The sequence below is a fragment of the Marmota marmota genome, unplaced genomic scaffold (genome assembly GCF_001458135.2).
Source record: "Marmota marmota marmota unplaced genomic scaffold, marMar, whole genome shotgun sequence".
NCBI classification, from domain to species: domain Eukaryota; kingdom Metazoa; phylum Chordata; class Mammalia; order Rodentia; family Sciuridae; genus Marmota; species Marmota marmota.
This window is the reverse complement of record NW_026000242.1, coordinates 20,352,651-20,378,488: the sequence shown is the minus strand read 5'-3', so window position 1 is coordinate 20,378,488 and position 25,838 is coordinate 20,352,651. Positions and strand designations below refer to the sequence as shown.

The 25,838-nt window shown below is 36.2% G+C and overlaps 1 protein-coding gene across 2 annotated transcripts; it reads right to left on the bottom strand.

The window, feature by feature from the left end:
• Window positions 1–9,039: 9,039 nt before the first annotated feature.
• Window positions 9,040–18,378, bottom strand: Mmp7 (matrix metallopeptidase 7). 2 transcript variants are annotated; one of them, XM_015490059.2, is made up of 6 exons: window positions 18,217–18,378; window positions 15,177–15,403; window positions 14,937–15,085; window positions 13,535–13,663; window positions 11,755–11,916; window positions 9,040–9,338 (listed from the first exon to the last, which is right to left on the bottom strand). In XM_015490059.2, exons 1-6 carry the CDS (start codon window positions 18,322–18,324, stop codon window positions 9,313–9,315), a joined length of 801 nt encoding a protein of 266 aa, XP_015345545.1. In that variant the 5' UTR covers window positions 18,325–18,378; the 3' UTR covers window positions 9,040–9,312. The 2 variants fall into 2 exon arrangements, with proteins under 2 accessions (XP_015345545.1, XP_015345546.1); XM_015490060.2 differs by lacking the exon at window positions 13,535–13,663.
• Between the last annotated feature and the right edge of the window lie 7,460 nt (window positions 18,379–25,838).

Here is a 25,838-nt window from a genome sequence, read left to right as displayed (position 1 = left end):
ACACCTGTAGAAGGAGGTGGCATAGGGTACCTTTGGTACCAGAGGCTCCTATATAGGTCAGGGACTTTCTCAGAGAAGAGGAGAGGACAGACGACACAGAGGTGAGTAATTTATCTTTGCTCCTAAAAGACTGACAAGAAATCGACAGTTTTGGAGAACTGATATTTAAAACAAGGATATAGTATATAATGTACTGTATATGGTGTGGTCTCTTTTTATCTAAACTTGGTATCTCAATTAGCACATTTATGTGCTGTGCACTAAGGTGTCATCTATTGTGGGATGGACCATTTCTTCAAATTCCATTAAAAAGAAAAGATAGGCAGAACTTAATCGGAAAGATAAAAAGAGCTTAATAGGAAAGAAATCCTGACATAAAACTTGGGCGCCCAATGATTGCACCTTTTGTATGAGGATCGATGGGACATAAATCTACCGTATCAAAAATATAGCAAGAACACATGACTGCCTCAGTAGTAACACTGGGTGGGAAAAGCCTGAGTATAGAACCCTAAGCTGAACCTCCTACAGGTATGCTAACTGAATTCACATGAGCAGTGTGTCCTAAACAATCTCTTGCATGAGATTTAATATAAAGTAATCTCAGGTTGATAGGGACCTATGTGATTAGCATAAGCAAATCTAAATTCTTTCTAGGAGAACTGCAGCAGCAATTGTAAGATTCTGTCTTAGCAATGTAAATGTATGTAAATGTTTGTTTCACAATCTGAGAAACTGGCAGTGTATTGAATTGGTGACAGTTGGGGTAATTCATCCAGTTTGCTTTTGTCCTACATTTACAGGTGAATCACAGAACATTGGTATTTTGGTTGGCTTTGAGAGACTGGGAGAGTTTAACTATGCAATTATGAAACAAGAAATATATGGAAATTAGAAATAATTTCTGGTCACATCAATAAATGTTTGATTTTCTTGAAACAACAATTACAGAAACACCACAAAATTTATAAGTTTTGCATCCCCAAATTATAATTTTATAAATCAGCTGTAGGAAGACCTGTATAGTTTATTATATTTACTTTCATTATTTCTGTATGTGAGATCTCTGTACTCTTCCCCTCATTCAGAGTCTTCATTTCATCCCATTTATGTATACTCAAGAAAGGATCAGCATTAGTTATTTTCTTCTTAATATGAATTTTTGTTCACATATTACCTTTTTCCTTTTTAAAAAAAATTAAGGGAGGAATTTGTAGACATTTGCTCAGAAGTGGAGGAAGCATTGAATTTTAAAGGCCCTTCTTGGCACACCTGAAATCATACCATATGAGCAATACTCTTTTCTTCTTTCCTTGAGTTTTTTTAATAAATAAAAATAACATAAAAATCACAACAGCGATTATTTCTGTTTGATTTTATATTAATTTATTTTTCCTCTTTATGTGTATTTCTATTTTCAAAAATTTCTACTATAAACATATATTGTATTTACTTATTTTTTAGTGAAAGTAATACACTGTATGTAAATTAGAAAATAGAACCCCGGAAGGCTTATAACAGAAAGCAACTTCTCCTGTTTTTCTTTCCCCCACTAGAAGTAACACATTTTCTTTCATTTTTGGTTACCTGTAAGTAGTTAACTCCATATTAATAAATAATGTTCCGTCACTATTTGTCAGTTTTAGACATTTTCTGTTCAGACAATTTAGCTCAGTACTACCCTCTGCTGTTCTTCCCTTTTCTGCACATTTTCAGAGTGGCAGCATTATGGCTGTCACTTTATGTGATATGTTTAAATCTACATTTCTTATTCCATCAGTTTTCCAGAGCATCTCTTGACTCCTCACTTTGTAATATCAGGCTTCCAATACATCTGGCCTTTCCTGAATCTCTTCCCCTTTCACCTCCAAACTTCCTATATTTTTACATTGTTACGATTAACAAAAATTTACATTTCATTCTTAACCAGATTTAGGTGGTCTAAGCTTTTTCTATATGTCAATTCTGAATACTGAAAACCAGTAAACAGCATTTAAAGATATCACAGTCTAAATATCATTCAACCAAGGGCCAGCAGTGAGCCATGACTACATTGCCTTCTCTGTGGTTCTAGTATGTGACCCTTAAGCTCTAAAGCCTCTTAAGGAGGATTTCCTCTCAACTTCAAATGAATTCTCTTTTTTTCGATTCCTCTAGTTACTCAAAATCATGTCACTTTTGATTTGGTCTTATATTTGGACCATGATTTTTTTAATAATTCATCATTTTGTCACTGTTTTCTGATTGCCTCCCTCACCCCTGCCCCTCTTGGGTGAAGAAGTGTATGCCTCTTCACCACGTCCTAAGATTTTTCAGGTTTTTACTCATTATCTATATTGCTTAGAAGCTATCTTGACTTTCCTTCTTTCTTTACCTTTCTTTCTTCCTTTCTCCCTCTCTCCCTTCCTCCCCTCCCCCTTCTTTCTTTCTTCTGGGAATTGAAGCCATGGGCACTTTACCACTGAACTGTATCCCCAGCCCTTTTAGTTTTTTTGAGACAGGCTCTCAGTAAGTTGCTCAGGGCCTCACTAAATTTCTGAGGCTGGCCTCAAACTTGTGATGCTCCTGCCTCAGCCTTCTGAGTCCCTGGAATTATAGGCATGAGCCACCACACCCAGCTCATTTTTCCTGAAGAGCATACTTTTTAGATCTCCTTGACTTACTGCTCTGATTTGGCCTGGTTACTTTCTCACTCTGGTGCACAGCTATCATTTTGAGATTTCTTTTCTGCCATTTCTTTTGTTTTCCTTTATTTATTTATTTCTTTATTTTTGTGCCAGGTGTTGAACTCGGGGCCACATCTCCAGCCCTATTTTTTTATTTTTGCTTTTATTTAGAGACAGGGTCTCACTGAGTTGCTTAGTGCCTTGCCTGTTGCTGAGGCTGGCTTTGATCCCAAGCTCCTCCTGCCTTAGATTTCATCTTGTGGGCTTGCAATCTATCATTAATCAGCTATCTTAGAAGTGCTTGAGAGATACACTTTCTGAACATTTGTTGTATAGTTGATTTTGTCTTTATATTTGTATCAGTTTCCTAGGACTGCCATGACAAGTTCCCCAAACTGTGTGGCTTAGGACACAGATATTCATTATCTCACAGTTCTGGAAGACAGACGACAAAATCAAGGTGATGATAAAAGCTGCTGCTTTCTGGAGATTGGGGGGAAAATCTGTTCCATGTCTCCCTTGTAGCTGTGGGTGGTGCCAGCTCTCCTTGGCGTTCTTTGACTTGCGGCTATGTTACTCCATTCTCTGCTTCTGTTGTCACCTAACATAGCCCTAGTGTTTTCACACAGTCTTCTTTTTTCTTTTATTAATTTTCTATATACGACAGCAGAATTCATTATAATTCTTATTACACATATAGAGCACAAGTTTTCATATCTCTGGTTGTATACAAAGTATATTCACACCAATTCGTGTCTTCATACATGTACTTTGGATAATATGCCCATTACATTCCACCGTCATTTCCTTCCTTTCCCCTCCCATCCCTCTGCCCTATCTAGAGTTTGTCTGTTCTTCCCATGCTCCCCCTCTCCCTACCCCACTATGAGTCAGCCTCCTTATATCAGAGAAAACAGTGTGCATTTGTTTTCTTGGGATTGGCTAACTTCACTTAGCATTATCTTCTCCAACTCCATCAATTTATCTGCAAATGCCATGATTTTATTCTCTTTTGTTGCTGAGTAATATTACCACACAGTCTTCTTATAATGACAACAGTCATTGAATTGAGAGCCCACCTCAATCCAGTCATGGCCTCCTTTTATCTTGATTACTTCTGCACTGACCCCATTTCAGAGGAAAGTCATATTCACAGACACCAGGGATAAGGATTTTAATACATCTTTTGAGGGGACACAATCAACCCGTAACCACACTTTATTGATGGTTTGGCTGGATATAGAATTCTAAGATCAAAATAATTTATCCTTAGAACTTTGAGGACTTTTTGACACTCTAGATTGCAATCATTTTTGCTAATATCAACTTAATTCTAATTCTTTTGTTGGTGCTCTATTTTTTAAAATCTTGGGGCAATATTAAAATTTCTTTTCCTATAGTGTTCAGAAATTTCAACATTATATAGGCTCTTTCAATTTAAAAATCTCCTCAAACAGTTACCCTTCTCAGGGCTGGAAAATGTCCAATTATTGCTTTGATATATTCTTTATTTTGCCTAGACTCTTTTAAAATTCTATCAGCTGTTTTATCAGACAGGGTTCAAAGAAGAAAAAAAACACTTAAAATGATATTAAACAAGGAACTTACATTGTTGTGGGATCTATGAGATAATCCTTGTTTGTCTGTTTCTTCTGCATCAGGTGCTGAGCTTGCCTTTACAGCACAGGTATAGAGGTTTGTGGATGGACGTTAAGAGGTGCCAGGAGGAAAACTGAGACCCATGAGGAAAGCTGGAACCTCTGTCTGCCTCTCACCAGAACTTGTGATGGTCTCTCCATTTGTCTGAGTTCCCAACTTTGTTGCTGTGGATGAACTACAGGTGGTCCTGGGATTCTTGTTGTAGAGCCACACTCATGCCTGGCTCAGTATTTGGAGAAATTGAAGAAAGAGATCATGTGGTAGCTGGAGCTGTAGGCCTTGCAGTATTTTGTGTCCACCATATGAATTAACAGATCTGTTCAACTGGCTATGAGCTATAACAGCGCCAGACTACATCAATCCTGAGAGAGTAAATTAACTATTGCTTTATTTCCACCATCCAAATCCCACACATGCGTGTGTGTGTGACCAGCCCTAACTAGAAACATATGAAGAACTGAGTGCGATGACACATATATGTCATCCCTGTTATTGGGGAAATTGAGGCAGGAGGATCACAAGTTCCAGGGCAACCTGGGCAATTTAGTGAGACCCTGTCTCAAAATGTAATAAAAATGGTTGGGGATGTAGCTCAGTGTTAGAGCACTTGCCTAACATGTACCAGGCCCTCGGTTCAATCCCCACAACCACAAAACAAAAACATATGGAGAAGGGAATTCTGGGGACCCGCCCCCAAATAGATCTTTTCTAAGATTTTGTTTTTTGGCACTCCATTCTGGGTGTCTTCCTATATTAAAAAAAATATATTTTTAGTTGTAGATGAACACAATGCCTTTATTTTACTTACGTATTTTTATTTGGTGCTGAGGATCAAACCCAGGGCCTCACATGTGCCAGGCAAGCGCTCTATTACTGAGCCACAATTCCAGTTCTTCCTTTATCTTCTTGCTTTTTTTTTTTAAACTGTATTTATGTTTTGGTATTCATATTTTCAATTTCCATGAGCTTTGGCTTTTTCTGTGTTCATTTAAAAAATAACATGTTGTTTAAGTATGTAATATCTTTTCAAATTTCTCTAAGAATATCTTATTTTTTTCTTAAATCTGCTCTCTAAATTATTTCTGTTTCTTCAGGGATAAATCCCTTTGCTGCTAAAAATTTCCTCTAATATCTAGTATTTGATTACCCACTTAATCTTATTAATAGGACAATAATGAAGATGACTAGATGTTTAATGTAAATGGATGCATCTTGTTCACTTGTACATTTAATGTAGGATGAGCAGAAGGATGGAGTCCTTACCCTAATCTCAAAGCCAAAACATGCGTTATTTTTTTTTTTTTAGACATGGAATCCACTTTAAACGTCCTGTTCTCTCTCAAAACATTTAAAAATTTACCTAGCAAAGAATCCTTTGATATTTTGTCTGGAAATGAATATCTGGATCTCTCTCTCTCTTTTTTTTTTTTTTTTTTTAAATACTAGGGATTGAACCCAAGGTTGCTTAACCACTGAGCCACATCCCCAACCCTTTTGTATATTTTATTTAGAGCCAAGGTCTTGCTAAGTTACTCATGGCCTCACCAAGTTGCTGAGGCTGGCTTTGTACTTGCAATCCTCCCACTCAGCCTGCCGACCTGATGGGATTATAGGTGCACCACTGCACCTAGCTTTGGGCTATTTTTCTTGGAGGGATGAGATGAAATCGAGTGTCATATTCACACATAGAGCTGGTCTCCTGACTTCACTTTTCACTTTGCCTTCATTACACTTCCAACTGTGTCTTCCGAGCCTCTCTATAGTTGTGCAGTTTAACTGCCATTTCAACTTTTGGCCTCTTTGCATATCCCAGGCTGAGGTGGATTATGTTTTATTTAGTGTCTGTATTAGTTCTTCCATAATTTATTGGGAAATCCATTCTTTCTCCTATTGTTTTATTCCTTCACTAATCACTTATATGAAACCTCAAAGGGAGAAAAGACAAAGTCATGTGCTTAGATCTCTTTCTTAAACTGGAGTTTATTGACAATAAAATAAATTCACACAATTCAAACAAATTTTATTCATTTCACACATACATTTGTATCTTGGTTTGGCATACAGGAGGGTTTATTCCTTAACATTTGACAATCCTTTTCTCAAATAGTGTCAAAACCAGCCAATGTCACTTAATCTTTTACTGGTTTTCTTTCCTATAGGATAGCACAGGCTTAGAGGATGGTTGGGTCCTGGGTGAATAAAAGGTAGAAGAGACACTAGGTGTAATGCAATGAAATAAGCACTTATTTTCTTTGATGCAGTGGTTCAGAATAGGATCTATTTTTCCCCTTGGGGAAACTTAGAGACATTGAAGACATTTTTGATTACTATGGCTGAGGATATTCTGCATCTAGTGAATAGAGGCCAGGGATTACTGCTAAGCACATTATAGTAGAAAGGACAGGTCCTCACCCCAACAAAGAACTATCTAGTAAAAAATGCCAGTCATGCTGAGGTTAAGAATTTTTTATCTTCTACAAAAATGTGAATATACTTAATAACAATAAACTGTACACTTAAAAATGGTTAAGAAGATAAATTTTATGTCATGTGTATTTTTTTTACCACAATTAAAAAAAGAAAAAAAAAAGGTGGATCCTTATTTGCTAGGAAAGATTTCTATTTCCAAGTCAGCATTATGCTATTTTGATTGAAATAATAAAATGTTACTTCTTTGCTCAGAGTTTAACTTCATTGTTAAGACTGAAGAAAGTGGTAAAATATGCAACAGAGTTCATATGTGAAATATGATAGGAGAGCCAGTCAAGTTTCCAGGCCAAGGACTTTTAAACCAAAGATGTGTATTGAGGCTGGATAATTTAAGTAGTAGACAAAGTTTGTTGGGAGGCAATGCAGTCAGTTTTGAAATCTGGAAGGGAAGCCCTGCTCCTGAGCTCGGAGGAGGACAGAACCCAGGCAGCATTGAATAGGCAGTGTCTCCAGAGCCCCACAGCCAGGGCTTATCAGTCTTCGGTGTTCTGGAGAGAGAACATCTGATAGGCCAAGCTTTGGACCTGTATCCGTCTCTCAACCCAGACGGATGTAGCATCCTAAGTGATAGCTTATGAAGAGTGTGCACAAAGGGGAGAGGCATGGTGGGGAGCATGGGAAAAATGGAGGAACTTTGATTGGGCAAAGGGGAAAGTGGGAAGGGGAGGACGCATGGGGGCAGGAAAGTTGGTAGAATGAGATGGACATCATTACTGTAGGTACACATATGACTACACATATAGTGTGATGCATCGTGTACAACCAGAGAAATGAAAAGTTTTACTTCAATTGTGTACAATGAATCAAAATTCATTCTGCTGTTATATATACTGATTAAAATAAATAAATTTTTTAAAAAGGCGGGGAGAGGCAGCTTCCTGTCCCTGAAGTTGGGTGAAGAAATGTTGGACATGTAAAGATAATAGGCAGCCACTTGAGCTGCAAGATAGACACAGCCTCCTGCTGCTCAAAGCAAAATACGACAGTTAAACAAGCAAAAATTTTCTTAAGTCATGACTACATTTGCTTACTGTAAATAGATAATCTGTTTTGTTGTCTATAAAATGAGTAATTTGAATTCAGTGACTTGTAACTTCCTCTTCATTCTAATATTGTTAGTTATATTCCATTATGCTTTAAAGGCCTTTGAACTCTTGTTCATATACAGTTCATATTTGCCTGGATTAATGGATTCTTCTTGCATTTGATCTATCATGGAGTTGTTTCCTAATGGCTAGGGTGGTAATTTTGATTTTTGGAATATTGATTTGTTTGGGGTGAAAAAAAGTCCTTGAGTGAAACTTTTAAAAATGAATGCATCTGTTCAAGATGTGTAGGGGGTGTGATTTATATTAGTATAAATGTAAATTTCAAATTTCTGTTTATAAGGAGAATCATGCATACGTATGTGTGAGGAGAGTGGAGAAGGAGGAAGAAAGGAAAGACTAAAATGATAAAAACCTTTGCCAGCTGTGTGTGCTGCTCTAGGTCAAGCCCCACATAGAGATGCTTTACCCAGAGAGACACATTAGGGAATCTCAGTGCTTGAAAGGGGAGGGTCAGGGCAGAACAACAGGAAAATGAATTACTGGAGCAATAGGAAAGAGAGGGGTCTAAAGATCAGAGGCCTAAGGAGTGATGTGGTGGAAGGTTGCAACCTGCAGAGGTAGGTAGCCAGTGAGAAATGGGCTGATACAGGGTAGATAAAGATTTGAAGGATGGGGGTAATATCCCAAATTGATTCTGTTTAATTTCATTGCCTAGTGCAATGTAAAATCTTATTGTTCACATGAATCTTCAACAACATGTACAGTTTCTCTTTTAGGACTGTTGGGGAAAAAAGAGAGGAGGATGAGACTGATGTTTTATTTGGTACAGGGCAGAGAAAAGGGAATTCAGAGAGTATCTGTGGCAGGAGAGATGCCCTGGCAGGAATTTAGAGCTGGCAATGACTCTGAGAATCCAAGTCCTCAGGAATTTACAGACATTTTGTGGGAAGAACTGCATTTGACAGGAGCCTCAGTGAGAGCCTGTGCTGAAAGAACAAGGGAAGTAACTTGGGGCTACATTAAAGGACAACAAAAAGTCAAGCTCATACTTCCATCTAGTGATAGGGTGAGATATGTCTGAAGACTTCAACATAATGTGGTGAGATTTTTTTGTTTTATTCTTTGATTTCATTATATGCCTTCCCTTGCCACAGAAAAATTACTCCCAAGTATCATTATTTTTATCATAGAATAAGAATTTTATTTATTTGTGTATACAACATTTACTGATATCTGCCGATTTCATGTTGTCTGAAGATCATCATAGGTGAGTAAGATGAAGGCAAAACATAAAGTTTAACCTGGGGGACAGAGAGACGTAAAAAAACCAACCACAGTGCAAGAAAGGATGGAGCATGTGCTGAGTGAAGTGCAGGGAGAGTGTTAATTGTGGTTGGGGAATACTGATACAGAACCCAGTGAATGAATGAATATTCCCTCTGAAGCTTCTATCTCCTTCTGAAATAACTTCTTCCTGTTAAGAAAAAAAAAAGCATTCTGACACAGTATACAAATGCATAAAAACCATCCTAAAACTGTACAAAGGAAATGTCATGGTATGTATAACTTATCATTTACCTGGTCCTGGTTTTCTGTGTCTGGAACAAAGATTTTTGAAGTACAACCTTCAAAGGCTAAGGAAGCAATATTGCACTGAGTGTGAGCCCTGGGGATCAGATGCCTGTGCACCTCATCTCTACCATTTTACTAGCTGTGTGACCTTGAGGAAATGACTACTTAACCTCCTTAGCGTTAGATTAGCAGTCTATAAAATGGGATAGTACCTCATGGATTCAGTAAGCTAATTCATGTGAAGTGCTTGGATACTGGAAGTAATCAATGCATTTTAGCTATTATTTTTGTTATTCTGAAAATAGCATTGAGAGTTTTGCATTCATTCACAACTCGGATCACATTCTTTTGAATCTATATTTTCTGCTCATGTTAACTTATTTTTTTCTTTTTTTTTTGTGGTGTTGGGGATCAACCTCAGGCTTTGCACATGCTAAGCAAGTACACCATTATATTTTGGATGAATGAAATCCTAAATTTACAGCTTACATAATTAAATCCTACTTTCTGTTGTTCAGAAGTTTCTTCTTTCCTACTTGGATAAGGGTGTGTGCCAAATGCACCAAATCGAACATAACTTTCCTATGTTCATATGTGAATACATCACCAGTGAAACTCCAAAACATGAACAACTACAAGAATGGGATCCTAATTAAAATAGGTTATACTCCACATATGTATATGATATGTCAAAATACACTTTATGGTCATGTATATATAAAAAGAACAAATAAAAACTGTAAAACTAAAAAGAATCAAATGCACCAGTTTTCTTCCTGTTAAATTTAATCAGTCTGCCTCATAGCTTCTTTAATCTCTTTGTATTTTTCTTAAGGTCCTAATAGTTATAGAATGCTGTATTCTCAGAGTTCTGTTATTTTATACAAGGGGGTAGTATTTTCTGTCAATATTTTGTCAGTCCTCTGGACAGAAGCAGCTGTTTGATTCTGATCTGATCTTTAGGGTCTAGTTGCAAAGTGTGTTCTCTAAAGTATTATTTCGTAGGATTTCAATGGGTATTCCATAAAAATGATTATAATTTAGTAAACACTGAGTTAAACACTGTTCCCTTAGTACTATTTAGTATGCATCTGAATTTTTATAGGTAGTGTGTCTTGAAGTTATTTTTCCACAGCATGCTTCTGTGGGGATTGTCTTGAGGCACTAGCATTCTAGAAGTGCAATTTAAGCAATGCTGATACATAGTAAATTCTAGGTTCAGCTGATAGCTTAAATTCATTTTTCTGCAGTAATAATTTTCCTTGAAAGACAGTACTGTCTTATGTGAAAACATTTTTGTTATTCTTTGGATCACTCAAAAACTCTTAAGTGATCTTTTGATAGTGTATTCTTACCCCAGTAATACATCTATATATGCATACATATATACAAACACACATCCATAAAAATACATATATTTATCCTGATATTTTGCTGGATAAGTTTGACTATGTCTGCTGACTTAAAGGTGAAATTCTGTATTTTCTTGTTCGGCTTGCTTTTTTGAAAGCTTTCTAGGTAGTGATAGGTAGGCATGTATGGTAGGGTATGAAATCATACAGCCCTGATGTGGAATCATTGTTCAAGCACTTGACAGCCACATAATTTTGAACAAGTCACTTAGGATCTTTGGACTCTTTTCCCCCCTCATTTTTATCCAGAAGCATGAATTTTTATCCTTGTCCTTTGAATCCTTTCCTGAATAATATTTCTAACTGACTTCATCAAGTAAATACAAATTGGCATATTTCAAATCTGAATTTGGAGCTTAATTTGAATAAAAAAGTATATATTGGGACATGAGATATTCATAATCTTCTTGACTAATTATTAGCAGTGGCTGTCCATCGTTAATTACTTTCCCTACATGTGTATGTAAGCAGGAAAAATGGGTCACTGTTGATCACCTAGTGCCAAATCCTTGGCACTGGGCAGCTGTGGAGCATGGTATCATGTTCCTCCAGTCCACTCCAGGGGAGACACTCCTAAAGAGTTTGAACTGAGCCAGGAAGAAGAGTGGGTGACAGCTTGAAAAGAACCTTGGTAGTGTCATTGTCATAATTTCACCATATGATACTGTATTACTGAAGCTTAAAACTAAAATGAGGATCACTATAAAGTGATAAAAGAAATAGCTAGTATAAAAAAGTCTGGTCAAATTCTGAGTATATAAGGTCCAGTTTTTCTTTTCAGTAGATTTTTAGATATAAGTTACAGTGTGGTTTTCCAGGTAAATGCCCATTTCTCAGCCTCTTTCTTCCAAGCCTATTCTAAGGGGAAAATATGAAATCCCCCTTATTTGAAACCATAAATATTACCATATAACTTCTGAATGCCTTCAATATCATCCTGTGCAAGTCTGAAACTTTGGGAATCTTCAGTTCTATAGGTTGGATACATCACAGCTCTAGGATCAGAGGAATGACCCAAGCCCAAAGAATGGCCAAGTTCATGAGTCGCAGCATACAGGAAGTTAATTCCTACAACCAAAGAGGTAACATAGAGTAACTATTAAAATAAGTATGAAAATACCTAATATATAATAATAAAAATAAAATAACTATAAAAATATCCAACTCTCAATCTTCCATAGCTTACTTATTCGCTTCTACACCTTGAAGACTGGGAAGGGGTGAGAAGGAGATTTTGCTTAGTAGTGCTTTAATACTACCATTTCTGCTTATTAAAGAAAAGTGATGTTTTTCTGCCTATTTGCTTCTTATATAATCACCTGGCAGTGATATTCTATAGTGGAAAGCAAAGACTTTAAAAGCATTAAGACCTACATTTCTGACATAGCTCTGCTACTTAACTGACTGGACAGCTCTGGACAAATTAGTTGGTTCTGCTCAGCCTCACTTCTTTATCTATTAAACATAGATAATAATTCTTACTCTATAGATTTGCCAAGATAATTAGACTTTACCAATATGTGAAAAATAATGGCTGTTCAACAAATTATTACAACTTTGAATGTTAGGATAGAGAAAGTTAGCTTTGAGAACGTCAAGACCAAAGGAAGTATTTCCAGGCAATGCTGGGTTTTGTTTCTGATCTTGATTCATAAAATTTTGTGTGTGTGCGTGCGTGTGTGTGTGTGTGTGTGTGTGCGTGTGTATGAATGATATATGATATAGATGATATATAAATCATATGAGATGATAATTGAATCTCTCTCAAATACATAGAATGCTTTGCAAGTTGGGGGAAAGAGTGAAACTGTGAATTTGAGGAGTTTCCAGAGCTTGATCTGTGTTGCATTAGATTGAAGGAAGCTGTCTTTAACTTACCATGAGTGGGAAGAAAGAAGAATGAAGATGTGCAAGATGTGGCAGAAAGGCAGCCTCACCATGTTACAGAAGTTAGATTTTCACTGCTTTGTTCAAACTGTGGTAAATTCCCATAGGCAAATACAAGTATTAATTTCACTTCCAGTGCCAGTTACTAGCCATTTCTTTTAAAGGATTGTTTTCTCTGAGGATTATTTACGTCAGAGCTCCACTCCATTAGTTCTCAGATGTGTCCATAATCTTTCACATTGTAAAATGATGAATATGATGGGTTAAGTCATGGAGCTTCTTCTTTTCATACAATAGTGAATAATCCCAGAATTGCATATAATTTTAAAATATTGTAGTCTTTGTTCCTCTTTTTTATTCAAGACACTTACTTTTGAGAAATATGAAGAGCTAAAATTCATTGAATTTTTAATATATTCCAAGCACTGTGCTAAGCATTGTACAATCATTTTTTTATTTAATTTAAGTAATCCTCTGGTGGACACTATTACTAGTCCTATTTCATAGAAGAGAAAACTGAGGCTCAGAGACATTAAATAACTTAAAGACACCCAGCAAGAAAGATAGAGGTAAAACAAATTGATCCTGACACTGCTTGACTCCATAGCCAGAGTTTCCATCTTTAGTACTTACAATATTATGAATATATTGAATGAGATAAAACATCTAAAGCATATAGGACAGTGGTTGTCATTTAAGTTCTTGATAGATATCATAAATTAAAGCAAGTATCAGATGAACGTTAGAGTAAGTCTGGAAGTTGAAGGAGGTACAGTACAAGGGACATGGGACTCTGTACCTAGACCGCTGCCATCAGTCCAGAGTTCATCCTCATCAAAGTGAGCATCTCCTCCTAGGCCTGGCCCAGGTGCAAAGGCATGAGCCAGAGTGTTTCCTGGTCCATCAAAGGGGAGGAAGTCCCCATGAGCTGCAAGAAAATTGAGTGACTTCCCTTAGTGACTGGATTTTTTCCTAGTCATTTCATCTTTTTAGTTTACACGATTATTGAGACTGGAAAGAACAGCCCATTCCAAATGGTCCACACTGCTGGTAGCAGAAACCAGATGCATTTAGTTGCTTATTCAGTAAAGGCACTTTTCTTTCACAGAACCACTGCTCATCACCAATAGCCACCACATAGTAAAGGTTTACAGGATATAGTATTTTAAACATATTTATATCTAACTTATGATTGCATTTAAGTGTTTGTTAAATTTTATCACTTTGCTTGGCCAAATGGAGATGGGAGGGAGCATGAATGTGAGCTTTGCATTTGGTGGGTAATTTGTGTATCATTTCATGTATATTTTTCTTAAAAAGCTATTTTTTTTGTGAGCATACTAGATAGCATTGGAGAACTATACTCAAAGTCTGTTAAAAAAGATTTTGAAAGTCCTTTTATTTGTGAATCAGAGTTATTTATCTTTAGATGAGTGTCAGGTTGTACCCGGCTCATCCAGTTCTTGATAAACTTGTAGTGCTGTTATCACTGCTTTCCCTAACATTTTCTTCAATATTGTTAATATTGTGGGCTCAAGTTCAACGTACAGCTAAATTCATAGTACCCTGGCAGTTCAATATTAGAGAAGACCAAAATGGAAAATATTTTTCTAAATTTGCACCATGAAATCCTATTAATTAAGAGTAGTTCATGTAAATGCATTATATCTCTACAAGTCCTTTAATAATTCATGCTACAAAAAGATTATATATGTAAAGATTCATACTATAAAAGAGGGGTTGGAAAATGTTTTCTAAGACGGGCCAGATAACAGGTAATTTAAGTGCTGTGCACTTTATGGATGCTGTCACAATTGTAGCCTGTCTGAAAGTGATTTTAAGACAATAGTTAAGTGAAGGAGCATGGCTGTGTTCCATAAAACTTAGTTTAAAAAAAAAAACATGTTGGGCTGGATTGGGCTCATGAGTAATAGTTTTCCAATTCCTGCATAAAAAGTGACTTTAATTTAACAAACTATAAAAATTGCAATAATATCTAATTAAAGGTTTTTTTTTTCTTCTTTTATTGTGATGCTGGAGATTGAACTCAGGACCTTGCACATGCTAAATACATGCTTTACCACTGAGCTACATCCCCACTCCTTATCAAAGGGTTTACATTTTTAAAAACAGAGAGCACTTATGTAAACAACAAATAAATAAAATAGCACATGGGATTAGCCTACAGGACTCATTCTTACCTCCTCTTGCAAAGCCAATCATGATATCAGCAGTTCCCATTCTAACTCTCTTGAAATGAAGTGGGATGTGCCTGCTCCACATGCTTAAAGCCTTTGCCACTATTTGATCCACTACGGCAGGTTTTAAGTCTGAAGTGTACGATAGGATCCTAGTAGCAAACAATAAAAAAAAAATTTTGACCTGTTAGGACAAAGGCTTTATCAATTGTTTTTGTCAAAATGAGCCAAAACAAAACTGACCTGTAGGTGACTATTCTGGAAGTCCATTTTTGCCTCTTTGGGAATAGTGAGTATTCTGCAACATCTGGCACTCCACATCTGGGCTTCTGCATTATTTCTATGATGTGGGCATTCAACCTTCCAGTTACAGGCAGGCCAAAGAACTTTTGCATCTCCTTGAGTTTGAATTCTAAACTGTTGGCATCCTTTTCTTTTGAGTCATGAAGATAAAATCTCTTGAGATAGTGCTATTGAAAAGACAGTAAATAATTTGTAGTTCTTGTTATTGTCTTTTTTTTTATTTTAGAAATTTGCACTTCTTTTGCCTCTTTTTTAAAATTATTTTAGTTACAGATAAACCCAATACCTTTATTTATTTATTTTTATGTGGTGCTGAGGATCGAACTTAGTGCCTCACATGTGCAAGGCAAGTGCTCTACCACTGAGCCACAACCCCAGCCCTGCCTCTGTTTTTGTGGATTTATATAGTGATTTCAAGATAGAACAATTATATAGTCACTGAGTACAATAAATATGCGCTAATAAAGAGGAAATTTAATATTGATAATGAAGCACAAGTGTGCCATCCAGGAGAAAAATCTCCCAGTTTCTCTTTTTTTCCACCTTAAATGTTTTGAGGAAAACATACTGAACACTTTATGTAGCATAGACTTGTTTTTGGAACTTTCAGGAAGAATATCCTAGCGTGATCTCAAGAGGCACACCAAAACCTCCTTTAGCACCATGGACCCTGTGGGGAGATCTGAAGATCCCTGGCCCATCTAAGATCCTGCTGAGGTCTGGTACCAGCTAAAGGTTAAAGGGTCTTAACAATTTAGTCTGGGGAAATATTTAGGAGATTATTAGTTTAGTTAATTGAATTAATTGTCCAGATGAAGAAACCAAAGCTCATAACATCCAAATGATTTTCCTGGTTTCACATGTTATGTTAGTAGCAGAATTGAGCCTGAATTTCCTGCTTCCCAGTACCTCTTTTCCCTCTCTCCACTTTTTCCACCCTCTAGTCTCTCTTTCCCTCTTTTAAATCCCTACTACAACCTCTTTGAGAGGCTGTTAGATAAAGCAGATCTCCCAGATCTATCCCATGTAAACTGGGTCCCTGGGAATTTCTTAAAGTTTTCTAGTGTTTGCAAATGAAGATGGGAATCTAACAGGAAAAAAAAAAAAAAGGAATGCACTAAAAGCAGCAGCAAACTCACAAGAATAATTTAAAGTACTTACTAGAGCCATTTATTTTAATTACACCTTAAACATCCTGTGAAGCAGGCATTTTACATATGATGAAACATGGCTTGTAAAAATAAAATAAATATAAAGTCACTCTGAAGGAGACTGTGTTCTGATTCCAAAACCATTTCATTAGAAAAACGTATAAGCGACCAGGAACAATAATGCATGCCTATATTCCCAGTGACTTGGAAGGCTGAGGCAGGAGGATTACAAGTTTGAGGCCAGCCTCAGCAATTTAGCAAGATCCTGTCTCAAAATAAAAAGGGTTGGGGATGTGTTTCAGTGGTAGAGCATCCCTGGGTTCAGTCCCCAGTATTTTATGCATGTGTGCATGTGTGTACACAAACATAGATGACATGAGTAGGCTTAGCTGATGTATGATAGTATTTTTGTTGAAATGATTTAAACATTGGTTCAGTGATTTTCTATCAATATCGGAGTGGATGGTACTGGTCACTTGTCTGAGAACCTCTCAGGAGTATGAATTTTGCTTAAGAAACCTTATCAATATTGTGCTCTCTATATCTGTTACCAATAATTGTGTGTCATTCAATATAACAAATACTTATTGTTCATGACAATTATGAATTAATTTCTTATTTAAGAGCAAATAGCCTTTTATCCCTTCTAGAGCCACAGACTTTATAAAGACACTCCTGGAAGAAGCACCTCTGCATTGAGATGACCTTTCCTGCTATGCATTAAACTTAGCTAAACTCCTTTTAGTTTTGACAGCCTGTGTGTTAAATAAAGAAACTGAATATTCTTGAAAATCAATTCCTTCGGGAGAATTCATTAGGTAGACATAAATTGCTATAAAAACTGCTATTTGAGAGGTAAAAAACTATTAAATATCAGTAATTTCATATGGTTCAATCTAATATATTATTGGACTTTTTAAAAAATCCAAGTTCATGTGAAGCAAAATTTGATTTTTCTTATGCTTAAGGCTTAAATTTATAAACAATGCTTAAAAGTAATCATGTATTATTTTGCCAAATCATATTTTTTAATACTTATTAGACTGCTTATTAAGTAATATATTAGAAGGAACATCATTTTTATAGAAAAACTTGTCCTTGATTCTTATCTCTACCACTAAGAATCTACTACCATTCTAAGTTGAATGGGAATCAACTTCACTTTGCTTTCTCCTTGTTTTTAGAAAAGAGCTAAGGAATAAATGATGTAGTGTATATGGAAGTGCTCTATAATTGGCAATTATTATTCACTAGACTAATTCTTCGAGATATAAAACATATAGTCTTATTATTTCCATTGGACCCATGAGAAAACAAATCCAGGAGTTATTGCCTTGCCTATTATCATCAGCTTATGGCAAAGCCGTAACCTCTACCCTTATTTTCTGAATTCAAAAGTAATTCTTATCTTAAGATGCAACATTCTATATCCTTTATGAAAATAATTTCAAGTTGTAATAAAAAATAATAAATCTTCAATTTATTGAGCATCAGTAATGTTCCAGGTACTGTGTTAAATGCTTTATAACACCCTACTTGCTGATATTATTATCTCCAACTTCCAAATTGGAAAACTAAAGATCAGAGAAGTTAAATGACATTTTGAGGTTCATCTACATTGTGAGTGGAGGAGTTGGAACTCAAACCCAGTTTGGATAAGCTTTAAAGCCTGTTTTGAATGGTTACTTGATAAAAGCATATATTCCCTTTATTAAAAAAATATTATGAGAAAACTCATTGCAATATAACATGGAAGGAGAAATAATTGAAAAACACTTCTAATGCTGACAGCAAGACCACTGAACCCAGGTGAGTGGACCGTGACATACCTGAGCCTGTTCCCACTGCAGCTCACTCATGCCTCCCGCCTCTGGGGGCAGTGGCAGGGCCAGGTGTCCAGACAGCAGACACACAGCCCACAGCAGAGCCAACTGCATAACTGCCAGCAAGAGATGACTGTTCTCAGACCTGCGGTTGGTTTGATGTTTTCTGCCAGAGGCTGGAGAAATTTATATAGCTATTCAACCCTGGATGTGGCAATAGGTGACTCATTTGAATGTTTTCTTTCTTTTTAGAAAGTATGTGCTATTCTTCATTAACGACAATGAGGAAGTAATGTGTCCTTATTGGCAAGAGGAGCGTGATGTATTTATTTTTCAAGGGACTTTTTTTCTGTCTGCTATATAAATTTAACCCATGAGAAAACTCATTTTATTTGCCAGAATCAAATTATTACTCACCAGGCTTTCTCAATTTAAAAAATTTTGGGTTCATCATTTAGGATATTATTGTATCATGTATATTAAAAGGATTTTTCAAAAAATTGAAATGTATAGAAAAGTGCACAAAATTATAAATAATCAATATTATTAAGCCAATACTGTAACAATCACCAAAGTCAAGAAATAGAACATCACCAACATCCCCTGGTTCTTTATAGAGGAGGAGGATGATAGCAGTGGCAGATGGGAAGGCGGTACTGTGATGGTTGGTGGCCACCATAGAACTGTGTTCCATGGCCTCACCTTCCAATAGCTCAGTCAAGCAGTGAAAACTCCCTTCTTTAGGTGTACTTTTAAGTAGGTTATTTCTTTTCTTTGTGGTTAACACTGCTTCTCTTGAATTACATGAAAAACACCAAACAAAAAAATCTTCAAGCATGGGCTTGACTTGTTCATCTGCCCCACTTACCTTGCACCTTACTTTGTACTAGCAGGTTTCTCCAAAGCTGCTAGTTGAACTTGTTCAAGTTGGAAGTTATTTTGTTCAATTCTTTTTTTCCAATCTCTCTGACTCCAACTCCTATGCAGTTACAGGTAGGGCTGTGTTGGACCTCAATACACATAAAAATTATCTATATGTAAAGACTAAAGAACCACTGTCTAGAGATTCTGATCCATGTACTTAATTTTTACCAAAGATTAAATTGAAGCCAAGATTGAGGAAAGATTAACTTATGTCCCGAAAGTCACACAGCTAGTTAATAGTAGTTAAGACTCCCAGTCCAGTGCTTTTTCTATCACAACACAGCCTACTTATTTTGTAATAGGTCTGTTTTCCTCATTGTATTATATATTTTTTAGAGAGCACTATGGCTTATGACTAAAATACATCATGGGAGATACCTCAAATATGCTAGGATTTAAAAATTTAATGATGCAGATATATTTAAAAATACCTTGTTGGTGGGATTGTAAATTAATATGACCACTTTGGCAATCAGTATGGATGTTCCTCAAAAGACTAGGAACGGAACCACCATATGATCCAGCTAGACCACTCTTTGGTATTTATCCTAAAGAATTAAAGTCAGCATGCTATAATGATATATGCAAACTCAAGTTTATAGTAGCACAGTTCACAATGGTCAAATTATGGAACCAGTCTAGGTGTCTGTCAACAGATGAATGGATAAAGAAAATGTAATATATATACAAAATGGTGTTTTATTCAGCCATAAAGAATAAAATTATGTCATTTGCAGGAAAATGTAAGGAACTAGAAAACTAGACTCAGAAAGTCAAGGGTCATATGTTTTCTCTCATATGTGGAATCTAGAGAAATAAAGGGGAAAATAAGTGTGTGTGGGTGATCTCATGAAAATAGAAGGGAAACCTGTAAAGTAGAGGAAGGGGACAAGAGGAAGGGAAGAGGGGAGGGAATGGGGAGGAACTGGGGAATATAACTGACCAATTATTCTGTGTGCTTGTATGAATATGTAACAGCAAATCCCATTATATATAATTATAATGCATCAATGAAAAAATATGCCAAAGATCATGACAGATATCTCCCTCACCAAAGAAGATAGACAAATAGTAAATAAGAATATGAAAAGATGCTCTACATTATATGTCATCAGGGAAATGTACACTAAAACCATAAGATGCTACTATTTGGTTACTAGAATGGCCAAAATGCAGAACATGGGCAACACCAAATGCAGATGCACTGGTGGGAATGTAAAATGGTATAGCCACTTTGAAAGACAGTTTGACAGTTTCTTTTTCTTTATTTTTAAAAATTAGTGCATTATAATTATATATAATAGCACAATTCATTGTTAGATATTTGTCCTTGTACACATGTAACAATGTCATTTGGTCACTTTAATTCACAAGTATCTTTTCTCACTCCTCTTCCCTCCTCCAGATTCTTAGAAAACTTAACCTCCTCTTACTGTATAATCCACATAACCCAAAGGAGCTGAAAATGTATGCCAACACAAAAACCTGCATGTGGCTGTTTATAGCAGCTTTATTCATAATTGCCAAGTAACTAAGATATCTCTCAGTAGGTGGATAGACAAAAACCATGGTACATCCAGACAATGAAATATTACTTAGCACTAAAAAGAAATGAGATACCAAGCCATGCAAAGACATGGGAGAACCTTAAATGCATATTACTAAGTCAACAAAGGCAGCCTGAGAAGGCTAAACACTGCATGATTCCAACTATATGACATTCTAGAAAAGTCAAAATTATGGAGATGGTTCAATGGTTGCAGGAAAGGATTGAGTGAGGAGGATGAGGAAGAAATAGGTAGAGCATGGAGGATTCTTGTGCAACACCAAGGGTGAGTCCTTAGTGCAAACTGGGCACATGAAAAAACAAAAATGCTTGGATGGAGCTGAGAGAGCAGTTAGGTAGCTGGGGTCATGGGCAGTGGGGAGCCGGAAAGCTCCTAGGGGTCAAGTTGTTGAGAGTCAGCCTTGCATGCCAGGGAGTTTGGACTCTATCGTAAGGGGCAGGAAGGAATGTTTTAAGGGAAGAAGGGAGTACGATCAGATTTGTGATGTAAGAAAATGCTAGTGATTCCTCTGCAGATGGATTGTGGAAGGAGGGATAACTGTAGGAGGAACTTAGGCAGATAGACCAACCAGGAAGTTATGCTAATGGTCCAGATAGGAGTGGGAGGATGAGGTCTGAAACTAAGACTGTTACCTTAGGGATGGAAAAGAGGAAGAAAATCCAAGAAATATCTAAAACCTAGGCTTGAGAAAAACAAAATAAAACAAAATAAAAACTTGGGAGCTGATTGGTTGCAGAAGTGAGGAAGAAAGAATCAAAGATGATCTGAGCTTAATGGATGGTTATAGAGACAAAGCCTATAGGAAAAAGAACAAGGAGTAGATTTTCCCAGTGGAAGAGGAACTTGGCTGTGGTTAAGCAATGACATCAATATTGGACACCCAGTTTGAGGAGTCAGCAGAAAACTCACATCTGGAACTCATGAGAGTTTTCTGGTCTGCAGATGCAGATACAAGTTGTAAGTGGCTTAAGGAAGGAAAAATCATACTTTTTTTTTTTTTAGAGGGATATAGCATATATATAATAAAAATTTACCATCTTAGTCATTTTTAAATGTACAATTCAGTGGTGTTACTTATACTTACAACATTTAAAAACTATCACCAGTATTCATTTCCAGAATTTTTCCATCATCTCAAACAGAAACTCTGTATCCATTAATCAATAGCTCTCTTCTCTTTCCCCCCAGCCCCTGGTCATCTGCATTTTCCTCTCTGTCTCTATGAATTTGACTATTCTAGGTACTTCACATAAGTGTACTCATACAATAAATATCTTTTGGCATATGAGTTACTTCACTTAGCATACTAATTTTAAATATATCATTTTATAATTTTTTTCTATATCATTTTTATGGATAAATAATGTTCCATTGGATGAGTATTGTGTATCTGTTTACCCATTTATCCATCAGTGGACATTAGGCTGCTTTAAACTCTTTTGGCTGCTGAGAAAAATCATACAATGATACCAGTATGCAACTATCTGTTTGCATCCCTGTTCTAATTATTTTGGGTATAAATGTAGGAGTGGAATTGTTTGGTCATATGGCAATCCTGGGTTTAACTTTTTTGAGGAACCACCAAACTTTTCCACAATAGTCTCATCATTTTATATTTCTACCAGCATAGTACCGGGATTTTAATTTCTCTATATTCCCATCAACATTTTAAATTTTCTGTTAAAAATTTATATTATTATGGACAGACACACTAGTAGGTATGTAGTATCTCCTTGTGGTTTTGATTTGCTTTTAATGACTTATGACTGATGAGCATCTTTTCATGTGCTTGTTATCCATTTGTATGCATATCTTTAAAAAATGTCTTTCTAAGTCCTTTGCTTATATTTTTAGTGGGGTTGTTTGTCTTTTTGTTGTTGATTTGTAGGAGTTCTACAATTCCTTATTTGTTCTGGCTATTAAACCTCTATCAGATATATAATTCTCAAATATTCTCTCCCATTCTTTAGATTGTCTTTTTATTCTCTTAGTCATGTCTTTTGATGCATAAAATTTTCTAATTTTGATGATGTCCTATTTATTTTTTCCCCTTTGGTCACTTATGCTTTTGGTGTCATATCTAAAAACAACCTGCTAAATTCAAGGTCATCAAGATTTACCCCTCTGTTTTTTTTTCCTAAGAGTTTTATGATGTTAGCTTTTATATTTAGGTCATTGATCCACATTATTTACGTTTGATAACTTTTCTTTTTGCACCATTGCTTTTCCTTTGTTGGTATGATTTTCTGCTTTAGTAATCTCATCACACTGACTTAATTTGTTACCATGTTAAAGGGAAGTCCTTCAGCCCTGATCAGTTTCCTTCTGTGTCACAATGACCAAATATTTAACCCCTCTGAAATCTGGCTTCCTTACTTGTGAAATGGGATAGTGCTTTTCTCTTAGGGTTATGGTGAGGATTAAATAGGAAGATTAAATGCATAAAATCATGTTTTTGGAGCATGGGGAAGAGGTCAGTAAATGCTAGCTAGTATCAAAATCATTGTTGTCACTATTATGATAGGAGTTTTTGTGTGTCATGGTATTCTTTTTCTTCCACATCTATGAACTTAGCATGGAGATGAGACAAATGTAGAAGTAAGATAAGTTTAAAGGGTTTTGTTCCATTAATTTTATCGAAACTGTTAATGACAAAGTTTTCTGAGACACAAGGAAGTAACTATCTTAAATATTATAATGTGATGTGTTATAATAATGAACCAAAGGAATCTCCTTATCATAGAATCTACTAACGTTTTAAACAAGGAACACACATGGTCTTTATCAATAACATCTTTGGGTATACAGGACGAACAACGGAACATACCCATGGGGGAAAGAGCTACAAAGGTTAAAATAGGGTAAATCAGATGATTGGACAAGTGGCACAACTGGAGCGGAAATATTAAGTGACATGACCTTGATTTTAAATGATGGAAAGCTTTCACATTCAGGAGAAGGATGTACATACAGGAAAGTAAAGCTGTAGAAATACCTTAGCAGATATAGAATATGAGTGACGCTTCCAGAATTTGGGTGACAGGCAACTGGACAGGTGACATGGAAGATTCTTTCCAAAAAAGTGTAAGCTGCTGCAACAACACTATCAGCACAGCTGCCACTTCCTTGAAGTACATGCACCAGCTCATGGAAAGTTCTAGAACTGGGAAACTGTAGGAGAAAGGAGTGCAGAGGGGCAAGGGAAATGATGGAGAAGGTGGTCTGAGTGATCAGTGCCTCTGCTGAGCTCCCATTCTACTGTAAGCTTGCTTCTTCCACCTCCAAAGCAAGACAGCAAAACAAAACAAAACAAAAATGAATTCTTCCTTTCTATTATTCCTTTCCCCCAAATCCTAACCTGTGAAGAATTTGGATCTTGCTTAGCTAAGTGCATCTTCCCTCAGGAGGAAGGAGAAGGAAGCTTTTTTTTTTTTTTGCTTTTTTAAACTTTTTAATTTTAATTTGTTATATATGACAACAGAATGCATTACAATTCATATTACACATACAAAGCACAATTTTTCGTATCTCTGGTTGTACACAAAGTAGAGTCACATCCTTCATGTCTTCATACATGTACTTAGGGTAATGATAACCATCGAATTCCACTCTTTCCTATCTCTCTGCCCACTCCCTTCCCCTTTCTCCCCTTTTCCCCTTTGCCCTATCTAGAGTTAATTTAATCCTCTCATGCCACACCCTGCACCATATTATGAATCAGCATCCCTAAATCAGAGAAATCATGCAGCATTTGGTTTTTTGGGATTGGCTAATTTCACTTAGCATTATGTTCTCCAGCTCCATCCATTTACCTGCAAATGCCATGATTTTATTCTCTTTTAATGCTGAATAATATTTCATTGTGTATACAGACCACATTTTCTTTATCCATTCATCTACTGAAGGGCATCGAGGTTGGTTCCACAGTTTAGCTATTGTGAATTATGCTGCCATAAACATTGATGTAGCTGTGTCCCTGTAGTATGCTGTTTTTAAGTCCTTTGGGTATAGACCGAGGAGTGGGATAGCTGGGTCAAATGGTGGTTCCATTCCCAGATTTCCAAGGAATCTCCATACTGCTTTCCATATTGGCTGCACCAATTTGCAGTCCCACCAGTAGTATATGAGTGTACATTTTCCCCCACATCCTCACCAACACTTATTGTTGTTTGTATTCTTTTTTAAATTTTCATATGTTTTAATTAGTTATACATGACAGTAGAATGCACTTATATACTTTGATATATAATACATAGATGAAATTTCTCATTTTTATGAGTATACATATTGTAGAATCACATTGGTCATACAGTCACATACATACATAAAGTAATAATGTCTGTTTCATTCTACTATCTTTCTTATCCCCACATCCCCGGCATTCCCCTCCTTTCACTTCCCTCTACCTAATCTAAGGTAATGCTATTCTTGGTGGTTTTGTTCGTTTGTTTGTTTTGTTTTGCCTTTACACATGAACTTAGTTGGGTTTTTTTTTTGGTGTGTGTGTGTATATGTATGTGTGTGTGTGTGTTTACATTACAATTCTTTTTTTTATTGTTGGTTGTTCAAAATATTACATAGTTCTTGATATATCATATTTCACACTTTGATTCAAGTGGGTTATGAACTCCCATTTTTCCCCCGTATACAAATTGCAGAATCACATCAGTTACACATCCATTGATTTACATATTGCCATACTAGTGTCTGTTGTATTCTGCTGCCTTTCCTATCCTCTACTATCCCCCCTCCCCTCCCGAGAAGGAAGCTTTTAAAGGGAACTTTTTCCATCAGTGCCAAACTTCCCAATTTACCCCTTAGAAAGAAAGGGAAATGTTTATCTTTGTTCCAGCTCAAACCCCAAAGTTGGCTATAACTTTGAATGATTGACTTCCTCCATGTGGACTCACAAGAAGTAGCTCTGTGGAATAAATTTTAGTGAACAGTAGGAGGTAGTGAAAAGTGAATTATAGTCCAGCATCACACTGTAGATAATTTACAATTTATACAATACTTCCTTTTTTTTTTTTTTTAAACAATCTTCAACAATCAGATCTTCCTCCTTCCCTGCTGCTTGGCTTTTCTTATTTTCCTTTGCCTCCACTTCCAAAAAAAAAAAAAAAAAAAAAAAAAAAA